At 47.7% G+C, this 20,110-nt stretch overlaps 1 protein-coding gene across 1 annotated transcript in view; it reads left to right on the top strand.

The window, feature by feature from the left end:
* Positions 1-2,266: 2,266 nt before the first annotated feature.
* LOC119374257 (carboxypeptidase Q) overlaps positions 2,267-20,110 on the top strand; it is a 29,676-nt gene continuing 11,832 nt past the window's right edge. The window contains exons 1-3 of the mRNA XM_037644337.2: positions 2,267-2,837; positions 5,570-5,819; positions 16,736-16,839. Coding sequence (XP_037500265.1) covers positions 2,331-2,837; positions 5,570-5,819; positions 16,736-16,839 — 861 coding nt within the window. The 5' untranslated portion in view covers positions 2,267-2,330. The remainder of the gene's footprint in view (positions 2,838-5,569; positions 5,820-16,735; positions 16,840-20,110) is intronic.

Genomic DNA, 20,110 nt, shown 5'->3' with positions numbered 1-20,110 from the left:
GAACGCACATCATGCTATATATGCTGTTTTAGATGCATGAGTGCTGCTGTATTCGGCGAAGAGATTTGCTCAGAGAGTCGAGAGCAGACTCACTTTCCTAACTCGCTGGCATTCCCATGCATCTGCTTGGCGACCGTTGGGAGATCCACACGCAAAACGAGGCTGGGTCACCTCTTGGTATTTTCACAGCCAAAAGCGCACCAAGTTTTTGTTATATATCTCATGATATACCATTTTCCATCAGATGTACTGCCTATAGGGTAAAAGTGTTGTGGTATATCTGTTCTACTCAATCTTTAGCAGCCTTTTTGTTCCCAGCTCTTTCGTGCAGAGCAAACAAGTCTCTTCAAAATATTCCCATCGCTAGAGGTGCATGATGTAGCAATAACCAGAGAAGCGGCCATCATGCAAGATGAATTTATGACAAAAGAAGGAACATTTCAAGCATCATTCATGCAGCGACAGCTCCTGCACGACATGGACGTAGTGTGCGAAGCAGAAACTTCATTTGCTTGCGTAATTTCCGCGATAGAATCTCTATGTGAATATATTTTTATCTTACTGTCTTTAATGAATACATATCGTCTTTGATATTCCAAACATGCCTCTATGATCTCTGTATTAAGTGGTTGACGGGGCAAAGGAAGTAGGAATAAGGACAATCACGACAATTAGCGGCCAATCGCCAAGAGTCATCCAGAGGGTCAACTGCATTTGCAGTAAACATTCTAGAAGAGTTTATTGCTAACGGTTAGCGACAACCTCAAAGAGAGTTTAAAACGGCCATTGATACGCCCATGGACGTTCCTCTCCTTGCGGCACGGTTGAGGTGTCCACCGAAAAGCGAAGAGCAGCAAGCGAATGAGAAGACGATGCGACCGACTGCTCTCGCGTTCCGCTCTTGAAGGGAAAGCTCAAGTGACCCCCCCCCCCCCCCCAATTTTTTTGTGTGTGTATGTGGTTCTGATTTGTTTCCGGTCCAGGCACGATAAAAAATAATGATTCAGGTTGCTCCAGCTAAAAATTGGGTGCGGGTTCGCTTTTTGGTTTTGGTTCGGTTCGACACCCTGGATATGATCTATCATCACAGCTGTTTTTCCTTTTTTTTTTGCTACCCAGAGTTCTTTAACGTTCATCTCCATGTGCGTTCTTGCGTTTCACTCCCATAAAGATGCGGCCACCGCGGCCGAGATCGGACCCTCGACCTCTCGCTGAGCAACGCCATACTGGGCTTATACGCGGCGTATCTACAAGGAATTCACTGATACGAAATCGAATCACGTGCTAATGAAAATTTCGTTCTCTCGTTAGGCTATGTAAAAGTAGAGGAAATTATTCGTAGTATACGTATAGGAAGACATCGCTAACGGGACGGCGACAAAGGAAAGAGGACAAGAAAAGGGCGCTCGATCGTGTTGCAAAATTTCTTTGTCCTGGTATCGCCAGTGCCTTGTTTACGACTTAGGCTGTGTGTAGTCCTAATATTAGCACGCAAAGTTTGAGCTCTGGTCAGCCATACTGTGCTAATATTATATACTTCAAACCTGAAGACGCACTTATTTAACTAAACTGACCTTTAAATTTAGCCACCGCATTACCTCAGTTAACACCGGCCAACATTGGAGCGGTGTGCACGACGTCGATTCAAGAGGCCATGGTGGAAGCCTCGAGTGAGCGACCGCGGCGAGGACAAGGGTCGCAATCATCGACCAGACATGTTACATTAAAAGACGCACCGGAACGACTGTTCAAGTGCATTTAAACTGCAGTGTAAACATGCACCGCTGCCCAGGAGGAACAGCTCGCGCAAGGCTATCACTAAAAAGCATGAGTGAAATATAAAACAGATCGGAGGCATAGTGCAGTGCTTCAATAAACGCATGTGAATTGAAGGATGCAAGCGCCCATGATGCTATGTCGACGATAAAGAAGTGAAAAAAATACGCAAGCAATAAAGTTGTGCAGTAACATTGCGCTGCGAAAGACCATTACAATTTGCGCACAGCACCAAACGGCTTTGTTATATATATGTGTGAACGTGTACTCATACACTCTTACACTTTCCTGTGCCACGCGATCCACATGGACTTGAAGAGGACGCCGCCCCTGCTGAGCGCCGGTGCGAATAACTAATCTCCCAGCTGAAACAGGAGTTGCAGTTGCCGAGGTCAGCCTTCATGCCTTGGAAGATAACGAATTTGTTTCCTCAGCGCTCGCAATCCGATCCGTCAGGTTAGCGGCCGTGCTATCGGTACTGCAAGTTGCACGGTTGCACCTTATGAAAACGGGCCCTACCTCGCGGTGAGGCTCAGAGAGCGTGCGTGGTCGCGATGGCGTGCCCGTCTGCCGTGCTGCAACTGCTGCTTCTGCTGGCCGCCGGTGCGGCATGGGCGGCCGACGACCAGCAGGTGTACACCTGCAACGCCACGCAGCTCTTGTCTCCCGAACTCGTCGCAGAGATACGCAGTTACGCGCCGGTAGTGCAGAGCATCATCGACTACGTGCTCCGGGGCCCCGAGCGCAACCGCACCTATGAAGAACTGGCCAAATTTGTCGACCGATTCGGCGCCCGCATCTCGGGATCGCGCAACCTGGAGAACGCCATCGACTACATGGTGGAGCTCTTGGGCCGCCAGGAACTGGACCGCGTGTACACGGAGCGCGTGGCCGTGCCGCACTGGGTGCGTGGAAACGAGTCGGCCTGGATAGTGCGGCCGCGTATGCAAAAGCTCAACATGCTGGGCCTGGGTGGAAGCGTGGGTACGTCGCCCAACGGAATCACTGCACCTATTCTGGTAGTCAGATCATTCGAGGAGCTCCAGTCCAACGCCTCAAAGGTGGGTATGAGCACCGTGCGCGCGCAATTTCCGCGGAAATTCTGCTTTCGCTGCTGTCTCTGGCTGATAACTATATACTCATCATTTCCTCTTTCTCTTAAACAAGATTGCGAGAGCCTGTACACCTATACAGCTACACGCGCTGAAATTCCCGATGCATAGTACAGATTGCCGACGTGGAAGGAATGGGTCTCTCCTTAAAATGAGAGAGCGTTTCTTTGGATATATCTACCTTACCGTCTTTCTGTCTGTCCTCTATACGATGGCCGCGTAATCTATATTTGGCCTTACCGCAAAATTATCCTTGCCCAATTCAAAAATTGAGTTGACCCAAGTTTGCTACCGACCAAGCCAAGTCCCAAAATAGACTTCGAAAACTGAGCTGACCCATGTGCCTTCAAAACCGACCTAACCCACTCCCAAAATTGACTTAGCCTACCCTCAAAACTGACGTCGCCGAATTCGAGCAGGCCACCAAGTGATCACGTGATGTGACTTAGTCACGTGACCAAGTGCGAAACTTAAGTGGCGAGGTCACATGACCAAGTGTTGACATCGTGTGACAATGATAGTGTGTATGCTTCCATATTGCTAGCGAACACGCACAAAGGACGACATAGAAAGAGACAGGACAACCGCTAGACTTCAACTGATTTTTTAATCGACATGAAGGGCACAATACATTTCTTTGCGCACGCGCAGGTGCCACGTTACAGACAAAGTTTATCCACCAAAAGAAAAAGAAAAGAAATTCTCCGCCGCCTATCGATACCGCCAGTTCACACGTGGTTTCTTCTTACACAGATAGTCCAGTTCTCTTTTTGACAACGCGATTGACGGAGTGCTGACACATGTGTCACCCGCCTTGTGAATTTCGACAGCCTCTACTATTTCCCTCTTTCTCTGTTCCCCGCCAACGTACATCACAGAAGTGGCGTCATATGCTGGGGTACAACCCTCGCACTTCTTGCAGTGCATCGCCAATAAACCACCGCCTGCAAGCGATCGAACAGCCGTGCGATGCTCCCTGAGCCTTTCATTGACGCATCTGCCCCTCTGGCCAATATACACCTTGCCACAAGCAAGTGGAAGTGTGTAGACGACTCCCGTCTTACAAGCTGTGAACTTTAATTGGTGTTTCTTAGCACACCGCGGCTTCTCAGGTTCCGTCACAGCAGAACAGAGCCCTGCCAGCTTGTGTGGAGCCGTGAACAAGACACCAAGACCGCAATTTCGCGCCACTTTTTTGAGCCGGTGGGAAACGCCGTGAATGTACGGGATTGAAACCCGTAGCATGCGTTTGTCCGAGTCCACCTTGGCCGCATTCCCTCTGTTTTTAGCATTTTATATATTTTTAAGGGGTGTGCGAGGGGGGGGGGGCTGCGTTTCACTCATGAAATGCCTGTCAATGGCACTATTCAGTTTTTAGAATTATCTATCTGCTTTACGGGCGTGCGCATATGCTGGATGTACAAGCCACGTTCCAAAAAAGAGATCCTTAATTACGCATCAGCCCATTCGAAGCTGGTGAAGCGGGGAATAGTGACGAACAGCCTGCGTGCAGCCCTGCAGAAGTCCTGTCCGCACAATGTTCAGGCAAGTTTGAGTGGACAACTTGCACGTCTTCATAACGCGGACTACCCTCGTCAAACCGTGATCTCGGTTGCTGAAGCGCTCTTGAGGGAGTTAAAAGCTAGCTTTAGAGGGAATGCGGCCAAGGTGGACTCGGACAAACGCATGCTACGGGTTTCAATCCCGTACATTCACGGCGTTCCCCACCGGCTCAAAAAAGTGGCGCGAAATTGCGGTCTTGGTGTCTTGTTCACGGCTCCACACAAGCTGGCAGGGCTCTGTTCTGCTGTGACGGAACCTGAGAAGCCGCGGTGTGCTAAGAAACACCAATTAAAGTTCACAGCTTGTAAGACGGGAGTCGTCTACACACTTCCACTTGCTTGTGGCAAGGTGTATATTGGCCAGAGGGGCAGATGCGTCAATGAAAGGCTCAGGGAGCATCGCACGGCTGTTCGATCGCTTGCAGGCGGTGGTTTATTGGCGATGCCCTGCAAGAAGTGCGAGGGTTGTACCCCAGCATATGACGCCACTTCTGTGATGTACGTTGGCGGGGAACAGAGAAAGAGGGAAATAGTAGAGGCTGTCGAAATTCACAAGGCGGGTGACACATGTGTCAGCACTCCGTCCATCGTGTTGTCAAAAAGAGAACTGGACTATCTGTGTAAGAAGAAACCACTATAGCGAACTGGCGGTATCGATGGGCGGCGGAGAATTTCTTTTCTTTTTCTTTTGGTGGACAAACTTTGTCTGTGACGTGGCACCTGCGCGAGCGCAAAGAAATGTATTATGCCCTTCATGTCGATTAAAAAATCAGTTGAAGTCTAGCGGTTGTCCTGTCTCTTTCTATGTCGTCCTTTGTGCGTGTTAGCTAGCAATATGGAAGCATACAATCAATACCAACTAGCCCAGCTTAATGCATTAATGATAGTGTGGATGTCGATAAAGTCTATGAAATGTTTAGCAATTCTATGTTCACGTAGGTCGCAAGAGTGAGAGCATATATGGTGCTTTGCCAGTTGGTAGTTGGATATATACCTATGTCAGCCTCGACGGGCCTCAAAAGATAACCAATTTTCTCTTCAGTGCTCACAATCTGATACGTCAGGGTAGGGGCCTACTAGCTCCCTCATTTCTTTCCTCTCCAACTAACGTACGCGCAGGCCCGTGGAAAGGTGGTGGTGTTCGACGAGGAGTTCGTAAGCTACGGGCGCACCGTGGAGTACCGCGAGAACGGCGCCGCCGCGGCCGAGCGTGCGGGCGCCGTTGCCGCGCTGGTGCGCTCGGTGACGCCCTTCTCTATCGGGAGCCCGCACACGGGCTGGATGAACTACGAGCGCGGCGAGCCCCGTATTCCCTGCGCCTCCATCACCGTCGAGGACGCGCAGCTGCTCCGAAGGCTCCAGGACCGAGGTGGGCACACGCGCGGCAAGACACACGCAAAAATGTCGCTCACATTCGCCACTTTCACGCGTCGGTCATACATTCCACGTTTTCTCAACTCGTGCGATCATGGAGGCAATTCCTCTTTATGCTTTTGTACCCACACAAGGTGACAACAATTAGTTCAATGCATCGTATTATCACGCGTACAGTGTTTTGCTTTCTGACGGCGTCCGTTTTAATTGCGAATAATTTCTTGGCGAACCAAACGCACTTTGAGCGTATCTATCTATCTATCTATCTATCTATCTATCTATCTATCTATCTATCTATCTATCTATCTATCTATCTATCTATCTATCTATCTATCTATCTATCTATCTATCTATCTATCTATCTATCTATCTATCTATCTATCTATCTCCAGTCGCCTGCGTCTTCGTGCTTTCGCGGCCGATTCATTGACTTGATGTACACTGAAATTGGAATGCCATGGTATGAGTGTATGACGAACATAAACTAGTAGAACTACACGTCATAACATGAAAAGCATGTCACGTATGGCATGTATACGTACTGTCGGCCGCAAAAGTTTGCGGGATGTGCAGCACGTGGCGGAGCCAACGTTTAAGTATCTATAAACGTTGGGCGGAGCGACAGAAAACTGCATCGCTGCGTCACCTACCGTGATGCGGCGGGTGTTGAGGCTATCGGCCGCAGCCTCCGCGATTATATCCGGCAACTGCACGTTGTCTAAACGCGCCGTCGCTAATCGCCGAGGTCCCTCCTCCTCCCGCGTCCCTCCTCCCGCGTCCGTCCCGCGGCGTCCACCCCCCACTGCGCATGCGCGTCCCCTCCCCCTCTCTTTCTTCTACGCTTCTCCCTCTCTCTCCTGTAGGAATTCTCTACTCTACGGAGCGGCGCGCGCGTCCCCTCCCCCTCTCTCTCCACTAGGAATCCTCTACGGAGCGGCGCGCACGACATTTGCATGCTCCGCTGGGGGCAGCACGGTAGTTCCGCGGTATAAAATGACGGAGCGCGCGCGCCTCATTCTCTCCTGCGCAACGCCGCGATGAGCGCCAGCGTCAACGCCGCCGCAGAGTTAGCGCCAGCAAAAGCGCAAGCGTCAGCGCCAGTGTCAACGTCAGCGCTGACACTGGCTCCCCGCTGCTTCGCATCTACACATGGTTCCCTTTAGCGGGAGATGGTATAATTTTTTGGATTTTTTTTAATGGGGATGTCATAAATTGTCACGTCCTACAAGTTTTCCACATAAACATCTGCCCTCAAGTTATTAATTAAAAAGTTAATTAACGAGCTTTTGTTGCTTACTAAATTTAATGTCACTTTAGGTGCGGCAAAGCTTTTCCGCCTCGGTGTAGAGTACGGTTGCGAAGACGACAGGGGCCTGACTGCCATATCAATTTTATAAAAAAATCTGTATAGTCTAAAAAAAAGATAATGTGTATTAAGTAAGGTCTTCGCAGTAGCGTCTTTCTCCGGTGAGCAAGCATTCATCCTTTCTAAACGATCCTGGCTAGCATATATGCTCAATGGGATATTGCACGACATGCACAAAAATATTTATATAAATAACGTATTTCTGAAAATGTTACTGCAATGCCAGATGCGGGACATATACACAAGAGCTGTTGACTTAAATATAAAACCAAATAGCGTTATAACGAAGTGGTAATGGACCTGAAGGAATCAGCCATTATGCCTAAATAGGAAATTAAGTGCGTGAGTTACAGTAGCTGCAGTTATAACCGACTTATTATCTGTGTGCTCTTCTCTTTCCGCATCTCTTGACACGCCTCTACTAAAGCTCTTTAAATTACTAGTTCCCGCTCATCTTCAATGATCTCATTTAACCTGGGTACCTGACCACAAAGGTTTGTTTTTAAATGAAATTGCGGATTGACTTGCTCGTCGCCTTCAGCGCCGATTATTCGCGTTCTCCAACCAACAGCACACATCATGACGGAGAGATTTCATTCACTTACATTCTGAAAAGGACAATCAGTCCCAGTACTGGCTGCTTCTCCGGAGTACAAGCACCTATTATTTCTCTGGCGCAGCGATTTATCCGATTCAAGGATGATGGATGTTGCCATTGCGCAATATCGCTGCCGCGTTTCCTCCCTTAATTTTTACCTGCACAGATAAGATTTAGCAAGAGTGGCGGCTTCGGCTTGTTGGACATTCGTGACAGTGTAGTAACGTTACTAAATCATTTAGAAAAAAAAAGAGAGGACGACACACTGCGCTGGACAGCGCAGTCTATCGTCCTCTCTCTCGTCCTGGTGTTTTCGTGCTGGTAGTACACTGTCATATATTTAATTACTTCCTCTATGTGCCTTTTCTGTAATCAGAAGGAAACGATTGGTCACTTCTTCCATCATGTCGCCGGTTCACCACATTGAGGAAAAGGATTGTAGTACCACCTATTCCAAAGCTGGGCCTGGAATTAACAGAACCGGTTATTCTTTCTTCTGGGGCCACTACTCTGGAATACAGCCACAGGGATGTTTTCTTTGCCAGTGAGGAATTTATCATTGAGACAAAAATAATATCTTGCTAAATTCTGCCGGCTTTAAATATTTCACGTCACGTAATTTGCGATTCATATTAATACATGGCTTGCTTTTAGCAGTCTAGTAGCGTTGCACTATAGAACCTGATGGAAAACTCCACCCCCAACTGGGCCGATCCTCTGCATTGGGTGTGAGTCATATTCAGAGGACAACAACGACAACAACTACAATAAGTCCCCTTTTGGAACTGTCGACAGCCTGAGTCTTCGGGTTGGTCACTAACCCTATATCACAAAAGATGACAGTTTCGCCGCAAGAGCGAAGTAATGAATTCGAGCAACAAATGCGAATGCTATACGAAGTAAGGCTAGCAGCTAACTCTTTTGGGTCCGACCTCGCGTAACTCAACAAAACGCTGGTTTAAGGGAATACGGCCGCTCCAAGGACCGACGTGGTTTTCGTGCTGTCAGTCCTCTAAACGCGAAGTAAGCGTTGACAGCACAGCAAGTTGACGAGCCGTCTCTTGATGTCTGTCGAGATAGCGCGCGCACCAGCGCTCGCGACACGCCCTTATGAGCCAAGTTCGAATTTGCTGCTCAAGCGACGCGCACCCCCCCCCCCCCCCCCCCCCCCCCCCCACTCCACCCACAGACGCTCCTTCGCCTTCGTCCGACGAAAGATGTGTGGGACGTGTCCTCGCTCCCTGAAGGGCAATCGATGGCAGGCCTCATACGTGGGGTGGGTGATGTTATCGCATGCGCCCTCCGTGCGACGGAAATGGCCGTCTCGTTTCATCTCTGATTCAGCCGCGTTCGCCCCAGCGCTTGCGTGCTTTTACTCGCACGTAGAACATACGATGCGCGGGGCGATGTTGACGATTTGGACTTTATACGGAACATGGCGGCGACATAAAAAACCAGCCGAGATTGTCCATATAATTGCTATCACAATAAAAGGTTACGATGCGAGATCGCCAATAAAGAAAAAAAAAACAAAGAGGAAAAGCATAATTCCCGGGGAATGACCGAAACCATATGGCAAGCGCATTTCAATGTGACCCATCTGGCAGAAACTATTTTCGATAACTCATGGCACTCACACAATCATTAAAAAAACTTAAATTCCGTGGCCCAAGGTCTGCGTTGCTGTCGGTGTTAAGATTATTATCGTTCGGCATCTTACAAACATATCAAGGAAATCGTGAGGGCCACCCAAATGTATCTCATCATGCACCGATACGAGAACGTGGCTTCAATTATTTCTCTGATGGAATTATACCAAGTTGGGCACGCGTTCTTTCTCGGTCATGCTTGTCATTAGAAGCTATCCAAAAAGGACGCTTTACGAAGAATATTGCATTTGTTTAAGGGCAGCAAGAGATGTTGGAGAACCAGTTCGTGTTTCTCATGGTCAGGACGTCCAGCGCTATGAAACAACCGTAATGAAATACACACTTAGGTCCCCGTCACCAGCAGTACTAACGACCATGGGAATCCCCGTATATGCTTCGAGCTCTGGATGAATTCTTCGGGATTGGCTTCTGATTGTCGCGATTGCCTTTCCTATTCCTTTGCCCGATCAACCACTACACTTTATAGAGATCGTAAGGACATGTTTGGAATATCAAAAGTGGTATGTATTCATCACTTTGAAAGACAATAAGATATAAAGATATTCCCACATGTAAAGATATTCAATCGCGAAAATTAAACGAGCACATTTTCTGCTTCGCGCACTCTGTTCGTATCATGAAGGAAATGTCGCTGCATGAATGATGCTTGAACTGTGCCTTCTTTTGTCATGAATTCGTCCTGGAAAATGGCCGCCTCCCTGGTTCTTGCTGCGTGATGCGCTCTATAGTGAGGTTGCTGGCGAGGGAACTCACTGGTGAAGGTAGTAGGTTACAGTTCATTCTTATTGATAAATGATGTAGGTCTCCTTCAACGTGGTGGTCTCGAATGGCGGATACCCCCCACAAAAAAGGTGTTTTCCTTCGTTCTCGATGTGGGCGTGGATCCCAACGGTCGTCAAGCAGAGGCACGAGAATGCCAGGGATGTCGGATTGTGAGTCTGCTCAACGATGGGATTCTGATTTGCTCGCAGAGCACTCGTGTACATATAGAACAGCCATAGCATGATGTGCGTTCAAAAGCGGGGTTCGGCCGCTCGTTGGACAGGACTTTGTCCAGGAGTAGCAAGTTTACAGGGTTCGCACCATCCTTGTAGTGAGGCGTACGGTTCACGCCGAGGCTCAGATGCAGTAGCCGGGCATCTTTGGAGGTCAGGGCCAAGTATTCTCGCCGTGGATGGATGGCCGCGCTTACCAGGAACAGGTGGATGGTCTTTGGTACGTGTCCATAGACTGCACGAGTTATGCAGAGGAGACGTCTTCTCGAGGTCTCCTGCGCGGTCACCGCCAGGTAGGCGCCACAGCCCTGCGCCATCTTCACATCGGTCGCTGAAGGGTCCTCCCTTGCGTTTACTTTGAAGCTCTGAATCCACCGTCCCAGTCTTGTTCTTGTTCTTGCTCACCTTCAACTGTGGCTCACACCCACTGTGGGGCATTGGCCAAGAATTGAGTGGTTTTATATACTGTTATAGTACTTTAGAAGGGAGGTCACAGAATGGAAACATTACACATTTGATAGGAATTCTTGGCGCTTGGTAAAATATGAAAAAAAAATAGTAAAATAAAATAAATAAAATTAATGCCCTAATTTTTAAAGTATTGACATGTGTCGACACAGAATTATCTAGTTAACCGATTGGTTTCATTGAGGTAATCTCTGACGGCCACGCGAACCTTCGCACTGGAGAACCCAGAAATAGAGGCTCCAAAAGACAAAATCACAGGCACTGATAAATTCATTCCAATAGCACGTAAAGGTGTTTCCAAAAGGGTTTTTCGTGCTGTAGTATATCGCCTGCAGGTCAGAAAGAAATGATCGATAGTTTCCAGCTCACCACAGAATGCCCACAGTGGAGAAGGTGCCTGAGCAGACCTGTGTTGATAGAAATTTAGCCTCGGTACACGACATCGCAGCCTCGTAATTGACACTTCCAGTTTACGGGTTTGACAAAATGACCTTTGCCAGGGATATAATAAGTGCCGATATTCTGTGGAACTTGTTGGTGCCGTGTCTGCAAAGACTTCCGTAATGCCACGCCTGCGAAATCGCGCAGCCGTCACATGAGCGAATGTTGGAAAATAAGGTAAAATCGGCCCACTGATCGACGACTTCGCTAAGGAATCGGCAATTTCATTTAGAAGCAACCCTTTATGTCCAGGAACCCAAACTAATCGAACTTTTCTCAAATGCGCGGGTACCAGTGCACGAAACGCCTTTATTACGTGGGAATCAGCACCAGCAGAAAGTGCAGCACAGAGAGATAGAGAATCTGTGATTATAACAGCAGATGTAATTGCCGAGTTTAACTTGCGCAATGCGAGCACTACTGCCAGAAATTCAGCCACAAAAATTGGTATGAAATCGGGCAGTCGAAGGGAATAAAACCAATCCAAATTCGGCCTAAATATACCAACACCTGACTTTTCGTCACACTGTGATGCATCTGTAGCAATAATAACGTTAGTTCTAATGCTCTGCAGGTGTTCTTGTAATAAACTGTCTAAAGTATGATGGGGGAGTAATTTTGCATTATTAGGAAAAATATCATCAAATTGAATATCCTCAGGGTACGAATTATCACGAGTCGGTGTTATATCGCAGATACGTACGTTCAGAGGGTCCCGTAAACATTGTACAAACATAATTTGTGGTGTGTGAAATGGCGGCCATCTAGCCCCCCAAAATAATTCCGGATTGGAAATAAAAGCTGTTTCTGATTTTCGTAGTGGTGACTCGTAAATTCTTAAGAATGTCTGAACATTCAGAAGGCGAAACCGGCACGAAAGAGAAGGAACCCGATCGACTCTAGATACAAAACATTGTCAGAAACCGTTTTAGGGAGGCCGAGGCATAAGCGTAGCGCTTTTCTTTCCACAAGAGGCCGTATCTTGTAGGATGGGGCACCAGAGAATAGTACGCAACCGAATTCCAAAATAGGGCGAACGTACATGCGATAGATCATTAATAGTGTGTCTCTTCTCATACCTGTGCAGTAGTTGCTTAGCATACGCAACATGCCAACAGCCCGCGCACCTTTTCCAGCTGTATATTCGATGTGGGGTCGCCAGTTAAGGGATGGATCATAAATTACCCCAAGGTACTTAATAGACTCCACCTGTGGCATGTCCTCATAATGATAACTCAGTGAGATGTGCACAGGGCATTGCAGTGGAAAAACAAGAACGGCACATTTACTCGGATTAAGCAAAAAGTGATTGTGATCGAGTCAGTTCTCCAGGGTATTAAGGTAAATCTGCATCCGTTCATATAATGTATGGATATTATCTGCCGTTGCAAAGAACGCGATATCGTCAGCATACACATAAGTTATTTCCTCATGTCGTGGAATGGTGCTCATCAGTATATTAAATAGCACCGGGGAAAGCACTGAGCCTTGCGGTATACTCCTCTCGTTTGTGTGTGAGTAATCGATGAAAAGCCGCGTTTAAAACAATAAAATTTTCTGTCCACAAGGAATTTCCTAATCCACGCTACTATGTATGCCGGAAAATTGAGATATTCCAGTCGATCTAACAAAATACCATGTTCAACTGTATCATATGCTTCAGCGATGTCTAAAGTAACTAAAGCCGCATATTCATTGCGTAGTCGTGCTAAGTGTATACGACTTTCTAAATCAACATGGGCATTCCAAATTGAACAACCAGCCCTGAATCCAATTTGACAGGGGCTTAAAATTCATCTCTCGTCAGCAAAACCATTGATTCGAGTATGGATAATTCTCTTAATCAATTTCTCTAGATTTGACGTCAAGGCGATTGGCCTTATGTCATCCAAAATATACCCTCCATCTTGTTTCCTAAGTAATAATATAATTTGAGCAATTTTCCGTCCCAGTCACCGCTGTTCCGACACGCTGTCACGCGCCACCGAGGTCTCCTTCTTCTTGTTCTTATTCTCAGCCCATGTGGCTCATACCCAAAACAGGGGTTTTGGGTATGAGCCACAAAAGAAAACATCCCTGTGTCTGTAGCCAGAGTAGAGGCCACAAACGAAACAATAACTGGTTCTGCTAATCCCAGACCCAGTTTTTGAAGACGTGGTACTAGTAGTCTTTTTCTCAGAATCGTGAAACGGCTACAGGATAGAAAGAATCGGCAAACCATTTTCTCCTGATTACAGGAACAGGGGAAGCCACTAAGCCTGACCTGTGGCAGAAAAAAATTAAGGGGGGAGGGGGGATTCGGCAACGTAATTTTGTGATCCCAGCTTCATCATCCTTGAGTAGAAGAAATCGCCACTCCAGCAAAATAGATAGTGATTGTAATCTGGAGACGCAGTCAGTACTTAGTCTGATATTCTTTTTCTGAACGTAAGCGAGCGAAATCCCGCCGTCGTGAGTTGCGCTGTTGGTGGGAGAACACGAATGAACGGCGCGGAAAACGACGTCACTGCAAGTTAATCGGGAGTTTCACTTGAAAAGAAAGCTTTGTGGCCAGGTACTCAAATTAAACGAATACATCGTAGATGAGCGGGGACTAGTAATTTCAAGAGGTTTAGCATAGACGAAGAGAACCGACAACTGGGCTAGTTAGTTGGTTGAAATGCATGGTTTAACTCGGGAGCGTAGCGGGGGGGGGGGGTCAAGCCCCCCCCCCCCCCCCCTCGAACATTTTCAATTTTGCTTGCGTATATATACACACACATACAAACGCACGCACGAACATACATAGAGTATGATTGACCCCCACCCCCCCGAAAAAAAGAAATTTCTGGCTACGCCCCTGGTTTAACTGATCTAAGCGCGCAGAGACGAATCACCAGATGGCGCAAGGGAAGAGCACACAGACGAGTCGATTATAATAGCGGCTACTGTAATTGAAGTGTTTAATTTGCGTAATGCTAAAATTATTGCCACAAATTCAGCAAGAAAGATGGGAACAAAATTCGGCAAGCGCAGTGAAAAAGACCAGTCGAGTTCAGGGCAAAAGTTTCCATCGCCAGATCTTTCCTGACATCGTGATGCATCCGTATCAACGTTTGTTGGTAAGCTTTTTAGATGCTCTGGCAACAACCCATTTAAAATGCCGTAAGGTAGCCATTTCACAAGGTTTGGAAAAACGTTAGTACAAATGTGAAGTGCCCACTTCGGCATAAATCATTATATTGCGATTTCGCCAAGTACCCACAACGGCTCATTGTATAAGACCCGCCCATCTGCGTACAGGCAATTTGGCTGATTAATGATGAGCTGAAATAACCAGGAACAGGAATGGCGACGACGATCGTTCCTCTTTGTTGGTGTTGTGGTGGTAGCCCAGGAAAATCTACTCATACTCACTATGTGCATTTAACCCTATAGTAGCTCCCCTTCTTAATCCACCTAGTAGTCCCCTTTGTAATCACTATAAACACTATACGTTCTTTTTCAATTTTTTATATTTTTCGTAAGAACGAACTAATAGCCCATACTGATTCCCTTCGTAGCTATATGCCAAGCGTGAAAGAATACAAAAATAAACGAAGACACTGTTCTGTGCCTATTTAAGTCGCATGTTTTATTTTTTCATTAGGCTAAAGGAGCGACATTCGAATTATTTGATGCAGTGACAGTTTTATTGTAAAGTATTGCAAAGCAGACAACGCACCACACTTGATGGTTATGGTAGAAGGGCACAGAATATTTAGAGCGATTCCCCTACGTCTGTATGTGTTATGAAACACTTCGTATGTGTTTTTACTTTCGGAACTTGCAACATAAGGAATAGCGCTTAGTAGTGCACGTTTGCAAGAACCGCTGTACGAACCCAGATGAAACACACCCTTCCATATTGTCAGAGAATACGAAAGTAAGCCTCTAAACCTGCGGAAATCACTATTTCCCTTTCCTATACCTTCTCTACATTAAACAACTTCTTCGCAGTGGCGACTTTCTACGATGCAAAAGCATTAATCCTTTCTGGACGATTTTGGCGAATATATATGCTAACTAGAATATTTCACGACTTGCCCACAATTATTTCGTGTATATAAAGTATTTCTGAACATGTTGCTGCAATGTCACTTGCATGGCATTGTACATAATATATGTTGGTTTAAATATACTGTCAAACAGCATTATAACGAAGTGGGAATGCACCTGGAAGCAATCAGTGCATATGCATAAATAGGAAAATAAGTCCCCTTTTGGAAAGAGAAAGAGAAAAATTACTAAGAATAAAAGAAAGGCGGGGAGGTTAACCAGGGCTGAGCCCGGTAGGCTACCCTGCACTGGGGAAGGAACTGTCTACAGAGTCTCCTTCTGGTCACTAACCCTGTATTGCAAAAAGCTTACGATGCTAGATAACATCAATAATTGGTTGGATTTTAACGCGATAGCGTTAAAGAGCTCGTTCCGCAGAAATTCCGGTGTCGGCGTCGGTGTCGTTGGTTGTGAGTGAAAAATGATCATCTTGTATACAATAAATATTAAAAAAGTCTTAGGTTCGAGTGAGAATCGAACCCAGACCGTCTGCGTGGGAAGCAGGTGTTCTACCACAGTTCAATAAAACTTGCTGCTGGGCGAGTTGGTTCATACTTGCAAGGAAATAATATTGATGATGAGGAAAGAAATTTGTTCTACCACAGATCCACTCCATTGCTTGGAACTGCACTGAAATGAACTTTTATGCTTCACAAACATACGCGTCCTGTGTACAGGTGTCACAATATCGCAGTAAAACGGGGTACAAGCGCGCATATTGCCATCGGGAGTCACACCATGTGAACTGCATAACGAGTTGGTTTAAAGCCAGCCACCCATTACAAAAGGCACACACATTACTGCGCGTATTCCCTTACGAACACGTAGTGGACGCATCGCAATTTCGAAAAAAAGTATCACGCGCGTAATTGCTGCTGGTTTAAAGCATGCCACCCATTACAAAGGGCATACACATTAGTGCGCGCATTCTCTTACACACACGTAGTGGGTGAACCACATTAGATATATAAGGGTACAACGACCACACTGTTCTATGCAAGCACGTATGTTATATGCAAATTTCCGGAGCCCTCCACTACGGCGTCCCTTACAATGATATCGTGGTTTTGGGGCGTAAAACCCGAACAAGTATTAGCCATCACTTCTTGTCCCTGTGCGAAGCGCATCCTTAAATGGCTATTGATTTAATTTGGGCGGACACTGCAGAGCCACATTAGACTAGGGGCGCAACGACCAGACTGTTATATGCAAGCAATGAATTTCTGGGTGTTCCCTCTTTTTGCGTGCTGTATTTCCGGTGTGCACCTTCTAAAAATTTGTTTTCTTTTTTTTCAGGTATAGAGGTTCATGTTCACTTAATAATGGATGCACAAAACCTTCCACTGACCACGTCACGGAACACCATAGCTGAACTCAAAGGCACAACCATGCCCGACGAGGTGAGCTCCCGTTGCTTACAGAGGCAAACCCAATCGGAAGACAGCCTATATAGAAATGTGCTCTTCAAGGCTGACCCAAGAGTAGAGAAGGCCGAACGAACGCTCGTATGGATGATAAATAAAGTATACGTATATGATAAAGGAGCATTTATAACGACTGGAAGGCATGACTATTGATGAAGTTTTGAGATGCGTTATACGTATATACGTTACCCGTGTGGTATTTCGCCTCGTGAGAAATCATATAGCTGTACCCTTGACTTGCTAGGAGGTTTCAAGATATCACGGCTAATTTTCTTTTGAATAAGAATGGATCGTTGCAACGATCGCGCATCTGTGCGCGTTGTTTTTTTAGATTTGCCATGCTCCAAAGTGCAGCCTCCTGTCAATTCCGTGCACCTTACGTTGCCCGCGGTAGCACCCTTCCATGCATGCACGCAAGTCCGAGATCCTCTACCAACTTAACTGGTAGTCCCAATGGTTCCCCTTTTTATGGTTACCATTTGAAACAAATTTGTTAACGCATGCGCATTTCTGTCAACATTTCAAGCAGACAGTAGGAGTGAACGCTTTGTTACGGACACTTTTTACCACATCTTCGAAGTGAAAAGAAATTCATTTGAGAGAAAAAATGCGGCCGAAAATTTTTTTCTCTAAATCTGCTACAAAAGAACACAACCCTAATGTTGCTTCTCGCGTGTATCTTTATGCCTCTCTTGAAAGTTGAGAAGCGTCTACCAAACAGTTCGTACTTGAAGAAAATGCTGCGCACGCACAAGTCTGAATCACGAACCACGAAGTATGCTTTGAATAGATTGGCGCTGCCTACAATTCAGGAGGACCGTGAGGGGCCGTCGAGATGAGCGGGTGTCTCCGCATCGGCTCCGCCTTCTGTTATGCTTTTTACCGGTCTACTGTGTTAAATCTTCCCTAATTTTATCACCCACGTTTTCGCTAAGTCTAGGGGAACACCCGGATAACAATTTTGACCCGGGCCACCCAAATTTTCTTTCTTTTTCAACCAACGTTTCGCCTGCACTCGCTAAGCCTCGAGCAGGCTTACCACGACTACGTACCCCTGTGCCGGCGCGTCCCGCCGCTACGCCGCCGTCATGCCTGAGGCCATGGTGGAGGGAGAACCAATCACTCACGAGGAAGCCAGCGCGCCTGGCTGGATCGACGCAATTCGACGTCGAGCAACATCTTCAACTACTACGACCAGTAAGCCAGCCGGCGCCAGCGTTGGTGCCCTGCGAGCCGGAGCTGCGTCGAGGGTTGCAGCCGCCAGCCGGCTCCCCCCGCTGCCAACGGATCATCACTGTGTCATCGTCCGCCCTGGAGGTGGACTGGATGTGCGTAAGTGCAACAAGCTTAAGTTCTTACAAGCTCTGCTATTCGCTGCACGACTCCCGCCAGCGGCGGCAGAGGAAGATATCGTCTGCACTAACGACACACAGAATATCTTTGTGATCAGCACGCCGAGCTTACAAACGGCCGAAGCGTACGCTAAAGTACGAGCAATTGTTCTCATGGAGCGAGCACATCCAGTATCCGCTTACGTAGTCGCCTCTGGCACGACCAGCCGAGGCGATCCGAGGGGTCGACGCTGACCTTCCGGACTCAGAGCTACAACGCTTGTTCGTCTCATCACACAACCCCACGTTAATGGGGGTACGACGAATCAAGGATACAACCACCATCATCCTTCTCTTCGACGGACTTAAAGTCCCCAACTATGTGCGCTGCGGCATGCTTCTGCTGCGTTGCACGCTCTACAAGCGACAGATCGACACCTGCCGCAACTGCGGCCGAGTCGGGCATCGACAAGACGTCTGCCCTACCCCATCTGAGAAAGTCTGTGAACACTGCGGTATCAAACCCACAGGACCTGACCATGTGTGTGTGACTCCCAAGTGCGCGTTGTGCGGCCAGGCCCACATTACGGGCGACCGCACATGCCCAAATCGCTATCAAATTCCTTACGTCGTTCGACGTCGACGCCGCCGCAGACGCCGTCGCAACAACAACCAACAGACCCAAGGAGGCTCGACAAAGCAACAGCCGACGCCCAAGCAACCAGCCCCGAGTCCACCGACGAAGCACCTGCCTACCACCACCAAGAGTCCGACTGCAACACCTACTTGGGCCGACCGAGTCGCCGGTAAAGGTGAGACTCGCGGTTCCGCGCAGTCGGGTAACTTGCCACAGCATGAAAAAGATGAGATTCAAGAGCTCAAACGCGAGCTAGCGTTACTGCGCAAAGAAAACGCAGAATTCAAAGCACTCATTAGAAACCTGCAGCAGCCGAGCGAACGCGTTGTCGAGGCACCGACGCCCGCCGCTCCGGTCGTTGAACCCGCACCAACTACCTCGTCGAACGCCAGTCGCGCCGCGAAGCGTCGCGCGGCCGAGGACCCGCCTGACGAGCCTGTTACTATGTCTAAGTTCATGGAGGCACTTGCCCGCCTCCGCGCAGACATTGCGGCAGACCGAGCTGCCGATATGACCCCACACACCCTCCAGCTCACCGAGCTCCACGCGCGGTTACAAATATTAGAAGGACAGCACACGGCGGTTCGTGCGCCAACCTCTATGCAGTAATCATGGCTACCACAAGCAATCTTGTAATTTGGCAATGGAATTGCTTCAGCTTTCCGAAGCGGAAGGCAGCTTTGCAACAATTCATTAAATCTAGCGCCAATCGGCCTGCCGTAATTCTCTTACAAGAAACGCTCATCTCCAAGAAGTACGCATATGTTCGCCACGAGGTCCGCCCCGATCTCAAAGACGAACACATTATGATAGAGTTAATTCCAAACTCGGAGCTTAAGCAGTCAGTCTTTATTCTCAACGTATATAGTTCACCGAAACACACGCAAACCACATTTCAGGTCCTCTTTCAGCGAGCGAACAAAATTGCAGGGGACCACATGCTCATAATCGCGGGAGACTTTAATGCCACGCATCCAGACTTTGGGTACCGCGGCTCTTCCCGTAAGGGCACTGCCCTATGGTATCACAAATGCACACACATAGACTCACGCTCCTAACAGATCCCGCTTCAGCCACACGGGCAGGTAACTCGGTTACGCGCGATAGCGCCCCGGACCTCACGATGGTTAGGCACGCGGGACAACCCACGTGGACTAACCTAGGTGAGAATCTGGGCAGTGATCATTACATTATACAGACGATCGTAAACGTTTCAACAAACAAAATCAGACAGTTTCGCATAACGGACTGGGATCATTTTCGAGAGCTCAGGAAACGC

The sequence above is a fragment of the Rhipicephalus sanguineus genome, chromosome 1 (genome assembly GCF_013339695.2).
Source record: "Rhipicephalus sanguineus isolate Rsan-2018 chromosome 1, BIME_Rsan_1.4, whole genome shotgun sequence".
NCBI lineage: Eukaryota > Metazoa > Arthropoda > Arachnida > Ixodida > Ixodidae > Rhipicephalus > Rhipicephalus sanguineus.
Note: the sequence above shows the minus strand (reverse complement) of the source record. Positions and strands in the feature narration are given on the sequence as shown.